Here is a 19,605-nt window from a genome sequence, read left to right as displayed (position 1 = left end):
CGGATATTGGGAACTCTCGGTTCTGAAGTTAAGCCTCCACTAGTTCACTCGAATTCCAGGACTTTTTAGTCTGTTGTATGACTTAATGGAAGTCCTGCAAGAGATTCCCCAACTACCCCCTCACGCTTCGGGCACTCCGGTGCTGTCGGTGCTGGACATGCACACGGGCGGGGAGCCCCTGCGGATTGTGCTCGCGGGATGGCCTGAGATCGAGGGCTCCACCCTGCTGGCCAAACGTCGCTATGTGCTGGAGCACCAGGATCCGCTGCGGCGACGCCTGATGCTGGAGCCGCGAGGGCACCGGGACATGTATGGGGCGCTGCTTGTACGCAGTGAACTGCCAGATGCTCACCTGGGCGTCTTGTTCCTGCATAACGAGGGCTGTAGCTCTATGTGCGGCCACGGCGTGTTGGCCCTTGGACGCTTCGTGCTGGACTATGGACTGGTGCCGCCGCCCCCTCCCGGGGCCCTCGAGGCCGAAATCCGCCTGCATTGCCCTTGCGGTTTGGTCACCACCTTCGTGGAGTGCGAGGGTGGCCGCAGCCGGGGACCGGTACGCTTCCACAGCGTCCCGGCCTTTGCTCTGGCCACAGGTAACCCCAACTTTCCTGCTGACTCCCCTCGGGGCCGGGGTCCTGGGGTGAAGAAGAGGAACCGAGTAACCCTATTAATGAGGACTTTGTCGCTTATTAAAATGTTTATTTTGATTAAAGTGATGATCGAATGCTTACTAATTGCCTTGTACCGCACAACTAACCCACAGGCCTAAGGAAATTAACGAAACATAATTATTGCATAAAATGTCATAATCATATTAACAATATATAAACAACCACAAAATGCAAGGCTGTCTGCAAGTACTCCCTGCATGCTTGGGAAGACTGTACGAAGTTACCACACTATAAGCCAGAACCTTAAAATGGGGTCTTAACCTTGGGGTCCTTGAATTTGGTGGGGGGTTTTTAAATTATATTTTGACAACTTTTCAAAAGTATAATATATTCAATCTGATCAAAATTAACATACCAACTAGTATGTGCAAACACTTTACATTTGACCCTCACAACAATCTTCTGAGATAGGTACTATTATTACCCGCATTTTACAGATCAGGAAACTGAGACTAAAGGGTTAAGTTCATAAAGGTAGGAAATGTCTGGGTCCAGATGATTTCAGACCCAGGTAATCTTTATCTACTGCTCTACCTTGCTACCTCTAATATAATAGGCTTCCTTTATAACCCTCGAAGTTTTTTTATGCATTGAAAAAATATCTTGAGAAGGGGTATAGGCTTCACCAGATTGCCAAAAGAATACAGTGATGCAAAAAGTTTTAAGAACATCAGCAATAACCTACAGAGCACTAAATAATAGTAAGAGCAATGTAGCAACTATCTGAATTTCATTAAAAAGATAAAACAACAACACCCTCCCAAAGTCCAGTCAATCATCCATGCCAATGAAGGGAGGGAAAGTATAGAACAACACTTGTGGGTTTCACAAGGGTTGAAATAAGGCCCTGACTTAAGGTGGAGTAGTGGGGAAGAAGGTAGGGAAGAGGACAGTTCTAGAGAAACAACAGTGGAGGGAATGGTTTTAGCTAGTAAAGAATTTACTGTATTAGAGGAAAGAAATGGACATGAAAATTATGACAGAAATGGTATGTGATTAAATATATATATATAAAGCATTCAGTGACATAGAAGTTCTGAAAGGGAGAAATCGCTGTAGCCTTAAATTGGGAGAACTTTATATAGGAAATGGACCTTGAGCTGGGATTTGAAGGACTTTTGAAGAGTTGTATGGAAAGACAGACAGAAAAGCAAAATACTGCATCTTTGTTGGAAAGCAAAGTTGGGAATGATTTATATGTGTATATTCTGAGGAAAAGTGAAACCAATCTAACTAGAACATAGGATACCTATTAGAAAAGGATAGGTAAATAATGGTTCAGCTCCCTAATAGAATTTATTTTGGAAATTTTTCTGTAAAAAATCTGAGAATTCAAGATGAAAAATAGAAAGACTATAAATGTGTTGACAAACCTAAGTCATCATCTGTTGGAGGGGGCTAATCCCTACCCCCTCTCTACTTGTGCCTGAGGACATTTATCACATGACCTGCCCTCTGGCCAGCAGCTCAATGGGAGCACTTCATCCCCTGTCTGGGGTAAGATTTAGATTGCATCCTGCCACCAACTCATCCAAATGACAAGCCCCTTCGTTTACCCCTTCAAGATGTCTACATGATTGGTGGTTTTGGTACAGTACCTGTTGACCTTGTGGAAACTGGAATCCTAAAACCAGGAAGGGTGGTCACCTTTGCCCCAGTCAATGTTACAACTGAAGTAAAATTTGTTGAAATACACCATGAAGATTTGAGTGAAGCTCTGCCTGGGGATAATGTTAGTTTCAGTGTCAAGAATGAGTCTGTCAAAGATGTTCTCAGTGGTAATAGGGCTGGTGATAACAAGAATGGCCCACCCATGGAAGCTATCACCACTATAGATCATCCACCTAACTTTTCTATTCTAGGAGCAGAAAGTAGGAGGGAATCCAACACTTAAAAAAAGTAGCTTGGAATTGTGGGAAAAGCAGTGTAGGAGTCTTTTGATATTGGATTAGGTGTTAGAAGACGAGTTCCACTGAAAACTAAAGGGATGCCCATCAGTTGAGGAATGGCTGAATAGTTTTATCAATGTAATGTAGTATTTTTGAACTATAAGAAATGATAGAGACAGTTTCATTATTCTAGAATATGGAAAAAACACATTTATAAAATTAACTTCTATTACATATATCTTATATTTTATTAAAGAATATAATAATTAAAGACTATAGAATTAAAGAATATAATAAAAACACATTTCAAAATTAGTTTCCATTAAGTCTTAACTAGTTTCAGAGGGTCACTTCTGATCTTTTTCCAAAATTAAGATTGGGGCTTACTTGTTTGGGACTTGTAACCCCTTATTCATAGACTATCCCTACTTGAAAAAAAACATTCATGATATTAAAAATAAATTTTAGCCCTATCTTTTGATATTAGGATAATGTAATTTAACAAACTTCATTATGAGATGATAACAACATATTCTGGAGGCAAACTTTTTTTGTTTTTTATATTTATGACACTATCTCTCCAGTTTTAATATGGTTTTTCTGTATTCATCCTTCCCTTTGTATGTGGTTGCCCTTCCTAGCTGGCTACTTTTTCTCTGAGTCTAGGATAACATGTCAAAGCTGAAAGGGATTTTATAAATCATCAAGAGAATACCTCCCTCATTTTACAAATGAGGAAACTGGGGCCTGGAACAGTGAACTGATCTGCTCAAGTTTAAAAAGCCAACAAAATGTTTTTCTGGGGTTGATATGGTGCTTACAATATGTCAGACACTGTGCTACCTTGTTTTTCAATTATCTCATTTGATCCTAACTACAACTCTGAAAGGTTGATATTGTTATCCCCATTTTACAAGTGAGGAAACTGAAGTAAGCAGAGTTGTAAATTATTTGTCCACATTCCAGGTTCAGACTTGCTGAGTTTTTCTTCCTTTGACTACCTTCCTCTCTGCAGTCTCTCATAGTAGTTATAGCAGCCTAAAAGTCAGAGATTTTACAATATCTGCAGTCAGGATTCTCATGGAAGTAAGGTCAGTCTTAGTCCCCTCTAGATCAGAGGGATCTGTCTGAACATAGAGCAGAATGAACAAATGCATGTAAAACTAAATTGAATTGAGCTAGTTTATAAACCTCTGGAGTAGCAACAGCCCATCCAGTTAAACTCTGGAGCCCACCATTTCAAGGGAAGAATGTTACATTTGCAAATAAAGTAGTCTAGCTACAATCTCCAAACTTCCAATGAGTCTAAGCCTATCCAAAAGCTAGTAGGGTACAAGAATTATCTGTTTATACATATTCTCTTTTTCAGTTTACTAATAGTGGAAGCCACTCCCTCAATATTAAGAAATATTCAAATGAGCAATGAGGCTACTTTATTTAGCCATTCCTGTTTTCAAAAGTACTGATAGGTAAGCCTCATATTTTCTCTAGTCACCAGCAAAGGAACTTACATTTCTGATTTGCAATGCAGTCATAGTATGAAAAATGACCAAGTAAAAATACTATCTATAAAACCCTACCTATAACAGACTTAGGCCACTATTAATTTGAGCTACTCCATAACCTATAAAAGCTAGTATTTGGACCTAATATAAATATATGCCTTTGAAATTACTTTTTTTAAAGTAGGCACCCTGGGAGCTCATGAAATTCTTAAATTGAGATATGATTTAGAAACAACTACATGGTTGTATCTGAATCCAATTTAAACTAGAAACATGAAGATTAATAGGTATTGAAGGACTGTTATACCACTTAGAACTTCTTCATTTTGAAAGTGAGTTTCCAGCTTTATATTACCTTTTAAAGTGACAACAGGAGGAATAGAAAATGATTCTTGTAACCAAGGAATAATGTTTGAAATTGACCAAATAGGGGGCAGCTGGGTATCTCAGTGGATTGAGAGTCAGGCCTAGAGATGGGAGGTCCTAGGTTTAAATCTGACCTCAGACACTTCCCAGCTGTGTGACTCTGGGCAAGTCACTTAACCCCCATTGCCTAGCCCTTACCACTCTTCTGCCTTGGAGCCAATGCACAGTATTGATTCCAAGACGAAAAGTAAGGGTTTAAAAAAACATGAACTTGACCAAATTAAAAAAGAAAATAAAGTGACAGCAGTTTTTCTGAACATCTGAAAAGGACTTGTAAAAATCCTGAATGCAAAAATATTTTTCTCTTAAACATTTTTAGATCTGATGGTGGATGTTCCTGGAAAAGGAAAGGTTGTAGTTGACATTGGATATGGCGGTGCATTTTATGCATTTGTTAATGCTAAAAGACTTGGACTAGATGTCTGTTCTTCAAAGACAAAGGATCTTGTAGATGCAGCAACTGTGATTACAGAAGCAGTGAAAACACAGGTATGCAGCATGCATCTTGGTAGCTTTCTTCAGATCTTCAAGTATCCATTATTTTTTCAGTATGGATATTCCTTCTATTCATATATATCACAATTCCTTCATGCTTTAACAGGGAGTCTTTGTCAATTGTTCTAGTGGTCAAAAAATTCATGACCCAGTGGCTAACCTGGATACAACTGTGCTAAATTCCTACTTTTTGATTCCTCATCATGGTAAAAAGATGACACTGGGATTTAGAAGTGTAATATTAAAAATTAATATTATGCCAAATGTAATATTTAGAAATTGGTTTGGAAATATTATATTAGCTTTAAAAAAGGTTGCTGTGGTTGCTATTTATAAAGTATTTAACCCTTAAGTCACAAGGATGATAATAGCTTTTAACAATTTAATTTTAATATAAATATAGTCTAAGAAAGAAATAAGGAGGGAAGAAAATATTAAAAATATTTCCTATCCTACCACCCTAATCTTACCAGCCCATGAGAGTATCTTGTATTCTCATCACCAATGCTGAATTGCAGAAAGACTACCAGCCAACGACCTCCAGAGAAGAGTCCCTCTCCTCTATGGTCTCATTTTAAAAATTCATCTTTCTCCATGTCACTTCCTTTCTCTGTGCAGTGTTCTATCCCATCTCAGGAACCAATCAAAATCCTATTTGGAGCATTCCAGCCAAGCTAATGGGCTGGTTTGGATGAGCAGAAAGTTCATGACCCTGGGAAAAAAGGGGCTCCCTTTATACCATCCCCCTGTGATTCTTTGGGAGAAGAGCATGTTGAAATCTCCCAGATTTACATGCCTAATCTCCTCAATGAATCATTTCACATAACCAGCTTATATCTCTAAAGATCTCTTACTAGAGGTACATACAATATTGCACTTTCTAAGAAGAAATTACAAATAACTTAAGGATAAGAGGGAAATAAAATAGAAAGAGAGCAAAACCAATGATTGGTAGGTGCATTGACAAAAAAATAAATGGGGGAAATCCCCTTTGGCATAAGAGATTACATTCAGAGTAAATGTGTTCAACCCCCTTCAGTTTGATTCACTACTTCCCAAAGTTCATTCTGAATCTTTTGATGCAGTGTGTGGTTTCTGCAGACTTCTTTAAGGTGCCTTCTTCAAAAAGTTCACTTTCTTGCTTTGGGGAGTTATCAAGCTTCTTTTCCTGAAATTTCTCTCAAAAACTTTTTTTTTATCTTGGATTTAACAAAAATATACAATATCCCCCTTCCGAGGAGGGTGTTGACCAACACCCAGATCAACTCAGGATACATGATTGAGTTATGGGGTATATGAGTCAATTCTCAAAAGCAAAACCAAAAATATTTTTTAAATAGAAGAAAAACAAGAAAGAAAAAGAAAAATCAAACAGAATATAAAAATTCTGAGTAAGCAAGAATAAGCCCATAACATGTCCTTGAATCAGGGGCCCACAAGCTTTTAGGACAACTGCAGGAATTATGCACTTACCCAATCAGCAACCAGGACTACAGAAATTACCATACTATGAAAGAGAGAAAAGGGACTAGATTTTGAAGTAAAAGGGAAATATTATTCCCTGGTATGATTTTACCTTCACTCTCAGGGAGAGGGGAGCCTTTCATGCCATGTTGGTTATAGACTTGACAGGTGGGACAGACTGCACACAATTTAGAGACTATGGGAGTTATACCAGGGGCTTTCCATACTCTTTTAACAGAGTCTTCAATGCCCTGGGTGCCAAAGTGACCATTTTTGTGAAAAGATAACCATATTTAGTGATAAAAACTTGTAGGGAGTAGAGGTTTTCCTTCAGATAACACTCATACTCCATTGATCTGTTTTGCTTTAAACTTTTGCTTTCATTGTTCCACTTCCTGTTCATTATAAGATAGGGATAGATTTGAGTCGTTACTAGTTGCCAAAGTTAAAATTAATTCAGGTCCTTCAGAGGCAGCGAGCTTCGCTGCAATATCTGCCTGGTGGTTCCCTCTAGAGACAGGGTCAGTTCCATCTCTTTGGGCAGAGCAATGAAATACAGCGAGGGCTTCAGGTAGCTGGAGAGCAGAAAGCATTTCATTAAGGATCTCTATGTTTGTGATACATTTTCCAGCTGAGGTTAAAAACTGCCATTGGAGCCATAGCATAACCACTACATGACATATTCCAAATACATATCTAGAGTCCATGTAAATTGTCATGTACATACAAAATAAATGGCTTTTTGTAATCTGGAATGCCTAGAGCAGGGGCAGACAAGATATCCTGTTTTAATTTTGAAAGAGCTGACAGATGTTCTACCTCTAATCTAATCAGTTTAGGGACTGAATTTTTTGTCAGAACTATAAGGGATTTAGTTATTTTTCAATAGCAAGGAATCCACTGTCTACAAAACCCTGTTGCTCCTCAAATTTCCCTCAACTCTTTCTTAGTGGAGAGGGCACTCAATTTCTAAATATCTTCAATGAACTTAGGGGAAATGGAATGGTCACTACCAGTTAAAATATACCTTAAATATTCCAATTTGGGGAGATACCACTGAACCTTTGCCTTTAAGACCTTGAGCTCTAAGCTCTAAGAGAAGATGTTTGCTATCTTCCTGGCATACTGTGGCATTTGTTGAGGCTAAGAGCAAATCATCCACAAATTGGACCAAACAGTTCTCCTAAAAACTAATATTTTCTAAGTCCTGTTTTAAAATTTGTGAGAACAAGATAGGGCTGTCCACAAACCCTTGTGGTAGCCATGACCAGAGCCAAGAGAAACCTTTCCAGGTGAAGGCAAATATATTCTTGGAATTTTCATGAATTGAAATTGACAAGAATGCTGAGCACAGATTTACCACAGTCTTTTTATGACGTGATTAGTTACAGCCCCTAAATCTTGTACAAATTGATATACAGGTTTTCCATCAATGCTTAATTTGGACATTTTACAGGTAGAACAGGTATATTATATTCAGATTTGCATGGAATTATTATTCCTTGCTCAATTAATGAATCTATTACTGGAGTAATTCCCTTAATTGGCTCTTTTGATAGGGGATACTAATGAATAGGAGGTGGTCCATCTTTTTCTTAATTTGAATAGGAGCCGCTGATTTGAGTAGGCCTACATCAAAAGAAGATGTGACCCAGAGAGACTCAGGTATATCTGCTGGGATTTCAAAGGTGGGAGGTTCCTTCACCTCCTGACTATCTAAAAGAAATATAAGAATCAAATTTAAGGATTCCTCAGGTAATTCTAGCATCACAGAGCCATCTTGAGAGCAAGTTATTGTGGCTCTATGTTTACATAAAAGATCTCTCCCTAAAAATTACAGGGGAACCATGCATTAAATGGAAAGAATGTTTCACTGAGAGGAGTCCCACAGACACCATTCAAAGGGAAAGCTTTGTATCCTTTAGAGATGCTCCTGATACATCTACTACATTTAAAGATCCAATAGAATTGCATTCAGAATCAGGTTTACTCACCAATACTGATCTGGAAGCTCCAGTGCTTAATACATGTTCCCAATCATCAGGGTTAATTGAGGTTCATTATTGGGGGGTGTGGTGGGAGAATGAACTGTGATAAGTGGTGTTAAAACATCAGGGTCTGGGAAATAAAAAATTTCATTCTCTGATTCCAGAGCCCTTACCCCACCCTCTTCACACCTTTATAAAGATCCTTGGCTATTTCTCTGGGTTCCCCCACTATGAGGGGGATTTCTACCCTGAGTATAGTGTGGAAAAGCCCCATTTTGAGTATTTTGGTGTGAGTTATCATTTGCCTCATTTGAATTGTTATTTCTATAATTATTATTTCTAACGTTGTTATTATTTCTTTTTGCCTGATTCCACCTCCCACAGTTCATCATTACATGACCCCTTTTTTTCCACAGAATTAACACATTGATTTATGGATTACTGCATAGGGGCAATGGCCACTCCTTGATTTGCTTTTTTTTTTCAAGTTTTCTCAGTTAAAGCTTTTATTTTCTTCCTTAATGCCTCCACTAAGTCATTGTTCTCTTCATCTTTCTTTTCATGTCCTTTAAAGACAAAAACTGCTATTATTTTCAATTCCTCAAGCTCCATATTAGCCGAGTTTGGGCAGTTAGTCTTAAAATAGTCTTTGAACACTTTACAACAGTTTTATACAAACTATCTTCTTATTTGTCTAACATTCCTTTCTCTGGAAAGAGCCAGATCTATATATCTATCTTCCAGCTCAATAAGTCTATCCATAAACTGGCAGGAATTTCCATCATTTTTCTGCTGAAGGTTTTTGAATTTTGTCCATGTACCAGGCCTATCAGAATATTCTCTTGTTGCTTTTAGTAATGCCTCTCTAGCCTGGCATAGTTTTAAGTAGTCTTCCTCTTAATTTGAGTTCCATTTTGGGTCTTCCTGTGGCCAATAAATCACTCTCCTTCCCTGGGTGTTATTAACAAGAGAAAAAAATTATTTTTTCTCTTTCTGTTAAAAAGTCTTAGAGCAAATTTTCCATGTCAATCCACAAGGGATCATATGTGCAGTAAATACTTTCTAGCTTTTTTTATAACCACAATGGGATTGTCTTCAAAGGAACGGGTATTTTCCTTGAATCTCTCAATATCTTGTGGAGTGAAAGGTGTGTGCTGCCTAAGGGTTACTAAATCTTCACTTTTATTGTAAGTAGGTACTTCCCTCAAGGGGAATATGATTTAACTGAATTATTTTCAATTTTCTGTTGCTTGGCTAGTTGTTTGGGTTGTAATGGAGTAGGTAAGGGGAGGGGGAGAAGTGGGTGAGATGAGAGGAAGGGATTTATTTGGGGGTTGGGGGTAGGGCAAAAGGATTAGGGGAAGGGTTGGGGGTGGGGTAGATATGAACAGGGGTGGGGTTGTGGGCAGGGAGGCAGGGAAGGTGAGGAAGAAGAGGCAGGACAAAGGGAGATTGAGCAAAGGTACAGGCAGGGAGGAGGATGGGGAGAGGAAGAGGTAGGGGCTGGGCCAGCAGGGAAAGGGGAGGGAGAAGGGGAGAAAGAGGAAGAAGTCAAGTGAGGGGGAGGAAAAGGTGGGTTCAGATCATGGGCAGGGAAAAAACTGATCAAGGTAAGAGAGAAGGTGGCCATGGAAATAACAAGGATGGTCAAGGTGAGGCAGAGTCTGGGTAGGCTTAGATGGTAATGGGGTATAGGGAGATGAATCTCCCTTCTGAATCTTGAGATTGCTCTTCTCAAAGTTTTCTTTCCAAGTCTGGAGACTGATCAAGCTTTCTGTTGTTTTTTCTTAAGGAGAAATAGATAAACTGTAAGGTATCCTATTGATATAAGCATACCCAGGAACAGTTCTAAACAAAGCCATTCTGAAACTGTGAGCTGTTCGGACACAGTAAAGTTCTAGAGAAACAGAAGCTGTTTCAGATAGGTAGGAAATGTTTCTTTCAAAGTGTGGACCATGCTTTTCAGCACCATACTCAGACAGCCCCACTTAAGTAGCTTTAGAATGGATGGTGGCTAAAAGGATTAGCCAGAGGTTAAATTTGGGAGGGAAAGCAACCCCTTACACCAAAGACTACAGCACTAGCCCTTACATTCTAGCAAGTCTTAACCAAAATAGAAGGGTTGAGCATGGGAAAAAAGTAATCTGTATATGTCATCCAAGGACTAACCTTAATAAATTTAAAGAAGCTCATTATCAATTTCCCCTAAAAATACTTTTAAACACACAGAAATGTTGCCGACAATAAGAAGCCCAATATTTTCACATCCAAAAGATCATTGTAGTGAAAATATTTTAAATTCCTGTAAAGAATAGTAGGAAAGAATGAAAATATATGTGTTCTCATTCTGTTTCTTGAATGTGCTTCTTTGGGTTTCTTCAACTGTTACTCATTTATGATATATGTGGCTCAACTATATAATTATACAATCAATTTGGATCCCACTAAATCTGAAGTTCATGATTTTTGTATATAAGACTATATATGTGCTTTGTTTCTTCTCTTGTCACTAAGCAGAACTTCAAAATAATTTCATGTAGTTAAACATATTCTCTAATCTAATTTAGTGAGATTTTTCTAGTATTATACTAGTAGTGATGTAAACTGGAATAGCTAGATAGCACAGAAGATAGAGCACCAAGCCTAGTCAGGAAGACTCATCTTTCTGTATTCAAATTTAGCTTCAGACACTTACTAGCTATGTAACCCTAGAGAAATCACATAATTCCGTTTGCTTCAGTTTTCTCATCTGTAAAATGAGATAGAGAAGGAAATGGCAGACCACTAGAGTATCTTTGCCAAGAAAAGCCCAAATGTGGATATGAAGAGTTAAACACAACTGAAACAACAACAACAACAAATAAAGTATATTATACTTTAGCAGCTTATCATCTAGGTGTTGATTTATGTAAACAGTTTGGTAGTCTAATCAGCAAAAGTTCCCTGTATCACCAAAATAACAGGTTTATTAAGAAAAAACAACAACCCTAAAAAACAAGTGGAATAACAGAATTGTTTTGAATTCACCAAATAACCAAACAATCCTTTCCCCCCATATTTACATACTTCTTAGATTAATATAATTTCAAATACTTAGCATTATACTTTACACATAATTGGCACTCAGTAAAGTGAAAAGTAATGTCTTTGAACATCTCCATCTATATTATATAATTTTATAAAGATCCAGTTGAACAAAAAAGCCATTTTATTACATTTTGCCACACATTAGTAAACATATTTTATTTGCTTTTTCCCAGGTTAAACTTCATCATCCAGACAATGAAGAGCTTGCATTTCTATATGGAACTATATTAACAGATGGAAATGATGCTTTTAGTGAAGAACCAACAACTAATATCTGTGTGTTTGCAGATGCACAGGTATTGAAACAAAAGCTTTTGAACATAGAAATATGTTCTACTTTAAGAAATAGTTTCACTGGAAAATACATGGAAGTAACTGTTCAAGAAATTGGAGTATTAGATGCAGTTTTTCCATTAACTAGTCACACTACTCAAACATTTTGTGCTAGCGGTTTCACAACTATAAAATTGGGCTAGTAATTGTAAAACTTTTAATAAATTGAGATAAGAGAAATGAAAGCATTTTGGAAAGTAAGAGGCATCATAATAATGCAAGCTATGTTCTATTAATGTTAGCTTAATACTGAGTTACACAATATTATTGTGATATGTATAATTATCCTTTTTTGTTCCAGAGAAAGACAGAAAGATGGATTAAAAGATTCCCCTAAATGATATTATGCTTCGGGGGCTAGATGACAAATGAGATACATATTATGTTAAAAACATAAGGTTAAGTACAATTGATTCTACTTCCATATCATCTTTTTCATCTTTTCTCTCCACTCATGCAGCTTCTACCCCATTTGAGGCTCTCATCTCCTCTTGATTGGACTATTGCAATAAGACTCTTTGGACTAAAAGTTCTCCCTATTCCAATCCAAGCTCAATATTCTTAAAGCCCAAGTCAGAGATAATCTCTCTCTCCTGCACAGGAAGTGCAAACAACTTCCATTTGCCATTACTATAAAATATAAGCTCCTCTGGGATATTTAAAGGTCTTCATAATCTAACTTCAGACTACTTTCTCAGATTTATTGCACATTAATACCTTTTACACAATCTATTTTCCAGCCAAACTTTTCTATTGCTATTCTCCATAACTGACATGTACACCTTATGTACCTTTGTACAGCCTACTTTGTATGCCTGGAATATCTTCCTTTCTCACTTTCACCATGTAGAGTCCCCAGCTTCCTTCAAGCCTCAAATTAAGCCTTGATTCCTATGGGAAGCCTACCCTAATTACTCTCATTTATAATCCCACTCCACCCCAGCCCACTAAGGATTTGTTTTTATATAAATTATACATAAATATATCATTTATATTACATATTGTAATAGATGATATTTGGAGGTATATTTGATGGATACTCGATAACTAATGGATCAGATAGTTATCTTTTTGCCTAACCTCCTTCCTTTTGTACCTCCCTCTTCAGAAGCCTTTTAGCCTCCCCTCCCCCCTTCTTCAGTCTCTCTCAAGTCACTCAGTGTGAGCTGTGAGGTTTCAATGAAATAGTTCTTAATCTTCTTTGTCAAACAAGGGGTTTATTTGGGAAGGACAGGACAAGGGTGGAGCATGGAGGTAAGAGAGATGGGATATCCCTATTCTCTACAGTAAGTATTAGTTTGGAGGATATTGAGAGAAATGGCAATTCAGTCACTAGCATGAAACAGAGCCAGTCAGGGAGAGATATAAGGACTATTGTCCTTCTTCTTCTGCCTTCAAATCAGCCAGGCCACCTCCAACTTGATTATCCCAAGTCCCAGAGATAAAACCAGCTTCTTCCTTCAAATCAGCCAGAAAACCCAAAAACTTCAAATCCAGATAAGCAGTTGGGTCGTGTCTCCAACTGTTTCCCAGTCACATTCCAAATGGAATCTTCATTTGACTGACAGATGATCAATCTCCAGCTTCTTGTCTTGCTGCATTTTCTTATAATTTCTCTCTTCTCCACAATATGTAAGACATATATTCATTTTATATATACATGTATATTTTTGTCAAATGATGCCTTCTCTAATTCAGTGGGAGGAGGAAGGGTAGATACTGGGGAGTTTTTGTATAACAAACAAATTAATTAAGAAAAAATTTGAGGGCAAGAAAAGAGTTGGAACAGTCACTGTGGAGAAAGAGAGAGAGAGAGAGAGATAATTGGGTTAGGATGGAAGCATAGAAAAGGAACAAAGACCTAATTCAAGGTAGGTATAATAGATTTAGAGTAAGCAACTCTAAGTGAGCTCAGTTTAGTGATATTTTTCTCCAGTATTTCTCAACATCCCTAGATTAGGAACAGAGAAACAGGAGGGTACAGATTATATAGGGACACTTATCCACAAGTTACAAAAAGCAGACGAACAGAAAACTAAGAGAATTAAGTAAGGTAAAAAAAAAAGGTAAAAACATTAAAATGGCAGGCCAAGGGAGCAATGCCCAGCACTAAGGCAAGGGAAGCCAGGGTGGGGAATACAGACCAGGAGAAAAGGGGTGAGTTAAAGGAATATGATAAAGGTAATGAACAGTTTTCCTCTGAGAATGTGTAAGAATAGAGTACTGTGGGGGCATCTAGATGGCTTAGTGGATAGAAGGACAGGCCTACAGATGGGAAGTCCGGGGTTCAAATGTGGCCTCAGACACTTCCCAGCTATGTGATTCTGGGAAAGTCACTAACCCCCTAGTCTTTATCACTCCTCTGCCTTGGATCCAATTCACAGCATTGATTTTAAGATGGAAGGTAAGGCTTAAAAAAAAAAGAAGAGTACTGTTTTTTACTTTAAAGTAACATAAATTAAAAGTATGCTCAACTTTTTTCTTTTTTTCCCTTTTTTAACCATCATGAGACATTTCTAAACTTGGGAGTTACACCTAAGGAAATGTTGACTAAAGGGACTTTGTTCAAACTTTTATGTTTTAATGACTTCAATTGAAGGGATAAGTTGACTCTGAAACTGAAATATAAAAGTAAATTTATTTAGAAATTAGTGAAAATTAGGGTCTGTGATGGAAGGTTCTATGGTTTTATCTTAGACCCTGAGAATAAGAAAAGGGGACTTACCAATACAATAAGGTAAACTGTGCCATATGGTCTACAGAATTGAAAAATGTAACTACTGTGAAAAGATGATTCACTGCTCTTTACCAAGAATGTTCCAGATTGCTTTCAAGACCTTATCATACCAAAAACATAGTTTAAGATTTTAAACTTAAAACATTTTTAAACAGCATTAAGGATTCTAAAATAGAAGAGGAATTATATGTCATGGTATAAATGAGTGTGATGATAGATTTGTAAAATGCCTTATTTTTGTTTTTTTTTTCCAAAACAGGTTGACCGAAGCCCCACTGGCTCTGGAGTGACAGCTCGCATTGCCTTACAGTATCACAAAGGGCTTATTCAACTGAATCAGACTAGAACCTTTAAAAGTAGTACAACAGGCTCACTGTTCACCGGGAAGGCAGTGAAGGTGAACAGAAAAATCATTCTAATTTTATATAGTTAGATTCGGTACCATAAAAAGAGGAAACTTAAATTAGATGTCAAATGAATTTCTTAACCTGGTTTTGCCAAATTTATCCTATAAGATTATTATAATCTCAGTTCAATTAGGTTTCTTTCACATGTTAAGCTTGCTTCACCTACATGATATATATGTTCTTAAAAAGTTTCAGTAATATAGAATTTTTAGAAATTGGCTCCCTTTACATATATTAAGAAAACTAAAAAAAAACAACAACCTATAAGTATGGTGTAAAGCTTTTTTGATAACACAACCACTGTGAATGAAAAAAACATGTGTCTGTAACATTTGCATATTTATTTATAAATCATGATGTATTAATATATGTATACATTATAAAACATACAAAAATATAAATGTAAACAATTAAATATTTTAAATATTACCTATTTTATATTTTAAATTAATAGTATAAAAAGCCTTTTGTTCTCAAAGTATTAGAAAGAATTATTTTTGAAACTGCTTTGTTCTGAAAATCTTGGTTTACCCTTTTTGATACAATAATTCAAAGGTCTGATTTTACAATCAGTTCATTTTTATCTCAGGGGTTTTTTTTAGTTGAAAAGAATTTATTAAATTTTTACCAAGTGTCAAATATTCTGCTCAGATTTGGGGAGAAAATTACAAGTAAACATAATCTCTCTCTTTCAAAGAATATATAATCACATGCAAGAAAAAGACAATAAAAAAAAGAAATGGAAAAACAGTAGGTATATGAGGGGAAACAAGCTGTTTAGGAGCACGTGGTAGTAGAGTTTCCAAAGGTCAGAGATGGGCCATAATTGTTCAGTCTTGGAAATTTTGTTTCTTCTAATATATCTCCCTAGATCTTTGATGGCAGATAATCTTTTTTTCTTTATGTTAGATTATATCTTCCAAATTATATAGAGATATAATTTAGAATCATTGTCTTCTGATATTTTGCAATTCATGGTCTCTCCCTTGCTCCCATTCCTCTCCTTTCTCTGAGATACAAGGTAATTTGATATAGGTTATGTATATGCTATCATGCAATACATATTTCTATGCTGGCCATGTGAAAAGACACATGTCATTTATATAAGGGGGAAATATTGATAAAGGAAAGAAAGTGAAGAATATTTTGCTTCAATTTGCATAGTCTCCTAATCTCAGTTTTAAATATAATCATGTCTGAAAAAGCATATCACAAAGAAACAGAGCCAAATGGAAGAAGTACATCATTGACTATCCTTATTAAATTATTATGCTCATTTTCCAGTCCAATTTACCAGTTATGGAGAGGTTTTAGATGACATTTGGCTCAGTAAATTTCTGTCTTTCATGGTGTCAGATGTTTTTGCAAAGAAATCAGGTGATTTAAAGATTTTTTAACACATTGATTTCCAATACACAGACTGCATTTAGAAGATTTTTAAACAAGCTGGGAAATTCTTTTTCCAAGTTGAGAAATGTGAAGTTTTCTAGGAGATACATGTCATTTGGGCAAAAAAAAAAATTCAGTTTTTCATTATCTTGCTAATCACACTGATTTTGTACTATCACTATCTGATATCTCAAGAAATAGCATAGACAGACTGAGACTCATCATTAATGAGTGGATATAAATCTATTTCAGATAATTTTGTGCCAACTTCTTATCAGACTCATTATTTTTACTTTTTTAGCTATTTGTCCATTTTATGAAAGCTAATTTATCTGTAAATTAACTAGTCATATGTTAATAGTAATACTGTATGTTACACTATGCTGAAGGTTACATGAGTGAGGACCCTGTGTTGCATAATTTCTATTCTTCCCTCAAAATACTTTGAATATAGTATGGAATGTGTGACTAACATAAGGCCCTAGTGGAGGCACCGGTATCAAGTTATATATTAAATATTATTAAAGCTTTATTTCTTTTTTTTTTCACTAAAAAAGGTCCTAATATTTTCTTCCTATACCCCAATAGATAATTTTACTTTATTTTTAAAATGTATTCACATTTTAATAAGCACTTTAAAATCAATCTGTTACTCTCACTATACCTAACCTCAAGAGACAAATGATTAAGAATGAAAAATAATGTTGCATAGTCAAGCAAAAAAAATGTTTTTTCTCCCACTGGCCACACCTGAAAATGTATGTCATTTTCTGCATTTTAAGTTAATCACCTGTCTGTCAGGAGGAGAGTGGTTTGTTTCATCTTCAATCTTTCTTAACTCTTTGGATATATATACACTTCACCTTGGAGATCACAGGAGTAAAGCACTATAGTATCAGGAGATTGGATTTCAGGCTCAGTTCTGCCATTATCAAGATATGTGACCTTCGACAAGTGACTTTCCTATTTCTAGGCTTTAATTTCCTCAATTACAGCCTAAGAGAAGAAAAGCCTTTCTTAGGCTTACCGGCATTGTCTTTTGCTGCCTTTCCTAGTTAAAGAGAAAGAAGCAGGTGAAGGGCTAATTCCTGAAATGTTTCTTTTCTCAGGCAGTAGGTGGCACTAGAAAGCAAGTCTGACTTTCTCTAGCCAATCAGCTTTCAGACAAACAATACCTTTCATGATTGGCTCCCAGGAGAGTCCACTTATCAGCTTTGATCAGCTCCTGTTGACTTCCCTTGTTCTATTTCCCAGACGACTGAGCTCAGCTTTCCCTTCTGTTTCTGTCTTTATCTGATCATCTTCTCCTTTCTCTTCTTCCCTTAGTTTCTAATGCCTCAATTCAGAGCCTTCTCATTAGGTGTGTCCCATCTCTAGCTTATAAAATGAAAACCAAAAAATCCATCCTTTCTCTTAGCCCTGATCCAAACGGCTCTTATAAATATCTCACAGTCCCCTAGTTATTTGATTTATAGTTTGTGAGCTTCGAAATTATGAACATAATTGCATGCAAATTAAGTCATGGACCATGATGTGTTGCAGCAACCATACATACTTCAGCCTGTGCTCTGCTTTCAAGTAGGACATCTTGGACCAGTTATCTGATGGGCAGTTCTGTCGAGTCTTCAGCATTTTATCTGAGATGTATTTTTTGTCTAGCTGATTAAATTTTCTTTACACAAATGGTACTTTTTTTTTTCTGCCCTCAATCAGAATGTCTATATATAAAAGGGGAAATGTCTTCCTTGAGAAAAGGCACTTTTTTATGTTTCTTTCATTTATTTGATGTGCTATCCCATGTTTTAGTTTGGCAAATGTGATATAAAAATAAGTTGTTTTCTTTTTATGAAATACAATGTGAGTGTGAACAAAATGGTCTATCTTAAAGAATTATTCTTAGTTTTGTGTTAAAATGCTAAAACTAGAGGGTTAAAGTTTTTTACACTAAATATAAAGATCATTTTTATATTAAATTCCTTTAATTTTTCTTTTAAGGAAACCAAATGTGGTGAATTCAAAGCAGTTGTAGTTGAAGTATCAGGACAAGCCCACTACACAGGTACGGCAAGATTTATAATTGAAGAAGAGGACCCACTGAAAAATGGATTTCTTCTCCAGTGTTTTTAGTCATAACCTCTTACTGCTCCCTTTTAAAGCAACTGTAATCTAAGAATTGTCTTCATGTTCTATAAAAAAAAGTATATCATCTTATGCATGTGCTTTACCATCCTATCTAACTAATGTCATAATCCTTGATTATATACCATCATGTTTATAAATAGGTAATATATAGCTCTTTATGATTTGCAAATCATTTTACATTTTATCTCATGACATTATTTGTATGAACCAAATTAGCTAGAAATAGGTTTAATATACTAGTTTAACAAAGTACTAAAGATAACAATATGTTTCTTTTACAGTGGCACTTAGCATAAATGATAATAAATTATAAAAAAAATGAACCATTTCAAATAGATTTATAAATTTTGGAGTTTTGAAGGTACTGTCTTATATTTTAATGTGGTGCTAATGAGGCCATTCGAATATCAGATACTGTTTTGAACAATATATTGTACCTTAATTCTAACAAAAATATACTACAATATCCTTAAGCAATACCTAATAATCACAACAATCAACAAGCTTTTATTAAGTGTTTATTACATGCCAGACACCATCCTAAATGCTAAGAATACAAAGCAAGCAAGAGTTATGGCCCCTGCCTTCAAGGAGTTCAAATTTAAAAAAATAAAATAAAAAGTAGGTGTGTATGTATTTCTATATATATTCAAATAAGCTACATATATATACCTGATCATCCTTTTAATATACATATATGTATATTTCTGACCATTATATACATATATAACTACATATGTGTTATGTATATATAATATATTTAATATTTAATTTAAATTTAATAAAGATATACACATATATCTCTACTAGTTATTGTCTTAATACCTCACTTCTCCTTAATGACTAAACTCTTTGACAAAGCTGTTTACAATTGGTGCCACTTCTCTCTTCTCTCACTTGTAAATCTTGAAATTTCTCAGACTTGTGAATGTTAAAAATTTCTCCATTGGGGAATCCTCCATTGGAACAATTCCCTACTGGAAAACATTCCCCATTTTGATGTGAGAACTTACCAGGTTCAGAAATGGGAGGACCTCTACTCCACCCGTACTTAAGACTGCTTTAGGGGAGA

The 19,605-nt window shown here is 36.1% G+C and overlaps 1 protein-coding gene across 1 annotated transcript; it reads left to right on the top strand.

The window, feature by feature from the left end:
* The first annotated feature begins 85 nt into the window (after positions 1-85).
* On the top strand, positions 86-19,331 carry L3HYPDH (trans-L-3-hydroxyproline dehydratase). Its single transcript, XM_001377125.4, has 5 exons — positions 86-593; positions 4,811-4,980; positions 11,699-11,821; positions 14,855-14,992; positions 18,387-19,331. Exons 1-5 carry the CDS (start codon positions 86-88, stop codon positions 18,516-18,518), a joined length of 1,071 nt encoding a protein of 356 aa, XP_001377162.1. The 3' UTR covers positions 18,519-19,331.
* Positions 19,332-19,605: the final 274 nt, after the last annotated feature.

This window comes from Monodelphis domestica, chromosome 1 (genome assembly GCF_027887165.1).
Source record: "Monodelphis domestica isolate mMonDom1 chromosome 1, mMonDom1.pri, whole genome shotgun sequence".
Classification (NCBI taxonomy): Eukaryota; Metazoa; Chordata; class Mammalia; order Didelphimorphia; family Didelphidae; genus Monodelphis; species Monodelphis domestica.
Note: the sequence above shows the minus strand (reverse complement) of the source record. Positions and strands in the feature narration are given on the sequence as shown.